This window comes from Diuraphis noxia, unplaced genomic scaffold (assembly GCF_037042655.1).
Source record: "Diuraphis noxia isolate RWA-SAM2 unplaced genomic scaffold, SU_Dnox_SAM2 contig0004, whole genome shotgun sequence".
NCBI lineage: Eukaryota > Metazoa > Arthropoda > Insecta > Hemiptera > Aphididae > Diuraphis > Diuraphis noxia.
The window spans coordinates 40,613,137-40,619,634 of NW_028301714.1; the positions used below are offsets into that span (position 1 = coordinate 40,613,137).

The window sequence follows — 6,498 nt, forward strand, 5'->3', positions numbered from 1 at the left end:
ATACAATTATTATAAACAAAAAAGTATAAAGAAAATCAATGAATAAAAAAAAAAAAAAATTTCCAAGATTTGATCATTGAATATTTTTAGATACATAATATACAAATCATATTTTATTATAAATCCACACCAACTAGGATGTATACATTGGTTCAGCCGTTTGCAAGGAAGAGTTCAGTGACGTACACGCGTACAGAAGAATTATATATTATATAAAGAAGATAATATTATACGGATCATTATTTTAATATAGTAATTTATAAACTACGTATACACTTTCACGATTTTAGCCTCGTTACCTTGGTAAGTTGAATACCGCTCAGGCTCTCGAATGATATATACAACTTGAATTTTTGCTTAATCTCCCTCGAGTCTCGCGGATGGTAATGCGAATTATATTTGTACTTATCTTTTACTGGTTCTGCTGTAGTATTACAATGATTAATATTAGAATGACATGCTGTCGTACACATCCCTAGACCAACATGACCACGGGCGCTAAAACAAATAAGCACTGCAGCTACAGCTGCCACATTGCAACCACAGTGGAGAACCATCGAAACAGATTGCCAGCCAATTAGTTTTCGTGTCTAGAGTCCTGAAATTCCACACAACTACCCGCAAGTATTATCTATTGATGATGATACCGCAATCCGCAATACAACGACGTATTTTGTCTGCGCCCATACAAACCACCCGAGGGTAAGAATTCGTTAAAAAACCCAAAATTTGTACGATCGTTTTTGATATATTGAGCTCGTTAGTCATTGATATAACAATATACATACCTGGGTGTATGTTATCATTCTTATAAATAAAATTATAACATTAAAATCTCTGTTTTCTGAATCAATTATTGTCCATTGTATCTAAAGGCAAGCGTATAGTTTTAGTAGGTATGTAGATTCCTAAACATTACAAAATATAACATGGTCTAAAATAGATAAATTTTTAAAAAGATTTACCATAAAACGAAAAAATCAACTTGGGAACTGTAATGTATTATCTACGTATTACGTTCTAGTTATAACATATTATGTTACATATTCTGTCCGTTGTCTATTATTTTAAATGATAAGTTATCATTACCTACCGTAAATCCTGTTTAAAAGGCAAAAGCAGTTACCTATTTTATCATTTATCATTAATTTTAGTGAATATTTGATACTCAATAATACAGTTGTGATTTATGTGTTTAATTTATTATACGTTTGTGATAAACTGGTTATTTGCCATACAAATTTAGTAATTTTTACCTTTGTAGGGGTCTCTTCAAAGTGATCAACTCAAAATGTTAGGTACCTATACAAAACAAAATTAATAAAATTACCCAAAAAAAAACTTATGACAATGGATGCACAATTTATATTTTCAATAAAAAAACAACTAAAAAACTAACTAAGTAGTTAATGAAGTATAGGTATTATAGTTCCTATTGTGCAGTTTAATATTTAGTACCTATAATTACATAACTTTATTTTCGGTAATTTTACTATTTATATTTATATTTTGATGTTTGACTTAATATAATAGGTACCTATGTACCTATATATTATTTATTTTTCTAAACTATATATTTATTAATTTTAAATTTATTTTTATTGTATGCCGGCATGCATTCCAAATAAAAGTGGATGTTCTTGAACTAAATAACTTTAATAATAAAATTATAATCATACATAATAGGTACAGTAGGTACACCTACAATCCCGCTCCAGAAATTCCGGATATTATAATTATGTTATATTTATATGATCACTCATATTCATTTACCTATTAATGTACATATATCTAATAGGATAGATCATAGATTGTGTAAACAATTATGGAAATTATTATTACGTGTTTTAATAATTAATTACTTGATGATTTTTAGTAACTTTATTTACTGATATGACTAAGAATAAAAAATATTTCACTTATCTCAAACCTTTTTTAACATTAAAAAAAAATCATTAAAATTTATTTATTTAAAATATGAATATTGTACTCACTAGTAAAATAGTAATAATCAGTAACATATTATATAGTCAAAATTAATTTAAGAGATGATAAAAAAAATCAAGTGAGTTGTAAATTATAATATTTTATATTATATTGAGAAATTGTATACCAAGTCTCTTATAAAATGCTATGCTCCAGACGTTTATACACTTTTTGCAATAAGGCTTCTATTATTTCTTACAGTTCATAGACATTACGAAATAATTAATTTGATTGAGACCTGTATACTTGTATCGTATAGTGTTGTTGAAGTTACTTTCTTTTAATAATTAAATTATACTACTAATTAACTTTCAGAATTTCATTCAAATCATTCCTAAGTTACTTTCTTTTATTTGGTCAAATTGAATTACTTTTGAGTTGAAAAAGTAAAAGATAAAAATTAAAGTTTTAGAATTAAAGTTACTTTTTACTTTTATTTTTTCAATATTTTCAACACGTTAATGATAATATACAAATTACAATAATATGAAATATTGAAATTATTAACAGATATATATTATAATTTATATTAATTTTGCAATTTTGCAATTATAAAGTCTTTGAATCTGAATCATAGTAAGTATAGACTGTTTGTTTAAGAACCAAAGAGGGAAAAATTGATTAACACGTTATGTTTATCCGAAAAATATAAAACAATTTTAACATAATATTACCATTGTATTAAATACTAACTTCATTATCCGGCGTTGCCCGGGGAGTTACAATGATTATTTTTGATTGTGAATGAATATTATCTAAAAATTCTAAACCTTCCTTGAATTTTTCAAACTAAAATACGACTTATTAGTATAAAAACCTCAACTATAACCTTGCAACTAATGAGCTAATTTATTGTTACATAATTATTTATAAATTTAAATTAATAATTATATTTTAGATTCTGAGCCAAGTGAGGAATGTATTGATTTTACATGATGTGTGTGATTTTTTTTTGTGTCTGTCATCACGTTTTAGGGCAGTAAAAGTGCTTCGATTTTCGACTTCAGTACCTTGTTCGATCAAAAAATGAATCTAGTTGGAACTTTGGGGGATCAAAAGTAAAAGCTTCTCAATATTTTTCTAAATAATCGAAATAAACAAACTAAAAATTAAGGGGGAAACGGGAATTTTTACGCACAATCAGTTTTCAACAAAATCGATTTTGGTTTTTGATGTAACTTTAAAACAAATGACCATTGATACATACAATTTTCACCGAATATTTATATAAGTATATTCTATCCAATGTGCAATTTCCAAAAATTGTTGACATAAGTTGATCTATTTATAGGCATATGCAATTTTCGATCATTATTGGTTTTTTTTTAAATTAATATGGATAAAAATGTATTTGTTGGGTAAAAAAGCTTGAAAATTTGAAAAAAGGCTCCTAACAAATTGTTAAGAGACAAAAATTGGAATCATTTGAATATTTGGACTGTAACCCGTTTGACTGTATATGTCGCCAAATACTTTGACATAAATGAAAAAAAAACAGCTCTTTATATCGACTGCAGGAAATACACATTTTGCAGCATTCATTGCACCTTTTTCAAAGTCGAACATAATAGATTTTGGACTAAATTGTGGATGTAAGGTTTTTAATGCAAGAAACATGCGTTTATAAGTCTCTTTTTTCTTATTTGGTAATAAAATATAAGTGGGCACGACATTTGAATCAGGGACGGCTCGAGGGGGGGGGGGGGGGGTAATCGGGGCAGTTGCCCCGGGCCCCGTGATTTTAAAATTATAATCAAGGCCACGCAATTCTTAAATGATATTTTATACTTTTCAGAGATTAATTAGTTTGGATAATATGTAATGTGACTGGTATTTATTTTGCCCGGGGCCCCGCCGCAAATCCTAGCGCCGTTCCAGGTTTGAATAACTAACTCTGTGTATTATGTAAAGTTGATGAAAAATATGAGGTGATCATGAAAAAGTGCCATCCGCTAACCAATGTTCACATATATCCATTAACTTTAAAATTTGTTCAGTTGTAAAAATTAAAAACCTATCATGGTAACCGTCATAATTAAAGCTATCATATTGTAAAAAAAGTCTCACCACTTGTTGTTTTCCTGTACTCGTCTGGTATTGTAAGATCGTTGAGCAGTCCTATGGGAAGGTTATTATTAATAATTGTCATGATTTATTCCTTGGGGCCATAAAATATGTAGAGATGTATCTAATAATTTGGCGATGGAGGTATGGTTAGCTTTTTCTAAAATTTCTGAATTGAGCAAAAATATTTTTCCCGGGCCTCCGACTTCCAATGTACCGACAATCACGTTAGCCACATACCGTCCTACTGAATCCGTGGTTTCGTCTATAGAAACCCATAGCTTTTGGTTTTCGCAATCACTTCTTATTTTGTTAATACAGTCTTCGTAACATTGAGCAACATAGCGTTGATTCGTCAGGAATACTTTTGTGCGTGTATTTTTCCAAAAATGCATGGAATAATTCATTTGATATTTTGTGTAGGGGAATATTGGCTGATAAAAGAGCTTGACATAAATCGTAATTAAAAGTAGAATTTTTTAACGACGTAGTAAGAACACTTTGACTTTGTTTTAAATGTTCGCGCTCTATACCATTTTTATGTTTTATACGAGAAATGTGTTGTTCAATAGTAATTTTTTTTCAGAGGACACCTTTACTTCACATGCTTTACAATAAAGAACTGTTCCGTCGGAAGAAAAAATATCGTTGCTGAATCCCGACACTAATGTACGCAGACGAGTACTAACTGAAGTTTTAATTTTCTGCATTTCGAAAATATTACGAAAAATAATAAAATATAAGTATAATATTATTCACTTTTACACGACAACGACTCGACGACTGTAATCTGACAAGAAACGATAAGAAATGTGGGAAAATGACCTAAAAATGTAAAAAAAATGACATAAAAAGTAATAAACACCAAAAAATGCAAAATAAAAATTAGTTATTCAGATTCACATGCTTATGAAACAGATTTGTGGCCAGGAGAGCATCGTCTAAAAAGTTCCAAAAAAAAATGCGAAATGCATTAACTTTCGAGCCCTAGTTATTAACAACCTGAGATATGCAGCTAGATGACACTGTACTGATAGCTGGCAGCATAGAAGACCTACAAAAGATACTAAATAAAGTAGTAACAGCTAGTGAAAACTTAGGTCTAAATTTAAATGCCCGAAAAACCAAATATATGGTAATTGATAAAGAACAAAATCCGACAAATGTCCTCAGACTCAAAAATGTCCCCTTAGATAAAGTACAAAAAATAACTTATCTTGGACAGTCATTAATAGATAACTGGGATCATTCTCACGAAATAAGATGCCGTATAGAAAAGGCCAGAGCGGTTTTTGGGAAAATGGAAAATATTTTCTGTAGTCATCAGCTAAGCATGAATCTCCGAATTAGAGAATTCACCGTACTTCTTTATGGATTAGACTTGGACTCTATCAAAAGTTTCGATTAATCGAATTCAAGCATTTGGGATGTGAATATACCGCCGAATATTAAAAATTAGTTGGTGCGATCACATAATAAATATCAATGTACTAGAAAAAATGAATAAAGAACTTGAAATAGTGAAAACAATAAAATCACGAAAACTTCAGTATCTAGGACATGTTATGCGACATCCAGAAAAATAGAATTTACTACAATTAATAATTCAGGGTAAAATAGTAGGGAAAAGGAGCCGGGGAAGACCTCAAATTTCTTGGTTGGACAACCTTCGAAATGGTTCAACACATCAACAATATCTTTATTCAGAACAGCCATTAATAAAGATCAAATTGCTAACATGATTGCCAATGTTCGTTAACGAATCTGGCACTCGAAGAAGAAGTTGTCCTGCCACGCTCTCGTCGCTCTGTGTAATCTATAATATTATGTAAATTATTGTCTTATTAAATTATGGTTATACGAAAATGTGTAAGGAAATTTACTTCAGATGTTATAGTCCCCACGACACAGTGAGTTGTTTAGTTGAGTATTTTTTGCAGTTTCTTTTAATTTTCGATGATTTCTTTTGCCTCAATTTTGCCTATGTCGGGAACGTAATTATGATCAGCTGTACTTGTACGAAGAACAACTCCACCAAATGAGTGTAAACGTCCACGGCATTATCCAAATACACAAGCTCGGCGGTTTCATACCTATTTTCTCCCACTCTACCACTTATACGCCGGGAAAAATACTTATAAGAAGATATTTTTATTTTTATTTTTGCAAGTAGCTAATTGTGAATTTTGAACTTAAAATCTAATCTAATTTTTATAATCTTTGTTTCAACTAAAAATAAGCATGTCAGCAATCTATTTTCAGATTGATAACATCAAAAACAATTTGGAGTATTTTTTTTAATACATGATTTTAAGTATAGTACCCATCATTTTGTATTTAACTATCATGGTAGGTCTACTTAAAGTTTTAATCAATGTCTATATATATATTATGTTATAAAAGAGTTGAATTTGATCTACTACATGATATATGATAGATACTTAAATT

The 6,498-nt window shown here is 29.5% G+C and overlaps 1 protein-coding gene across 1 annotated transcript; it reads left to right on the plus strand.

Annotated features, from left to right (window-relative positions):
- The first annotated feature begins 5,059 nt into the window (after positions 1-5,059).
- Positions 5,060-5,458, plus strand: LOC149056046 (uncharacterized). The gene has a single exon (XM_089226996.1). The coding sequence runs from the start codon at positions 5,060-5,062 to the stop codon at positions 5,456-5,458; it is 399 nt and encodes a 132-aa protein (XP_089083122.1).
- Positions 5,459-6,498: the final 1,040 nt, after the last annotated feature.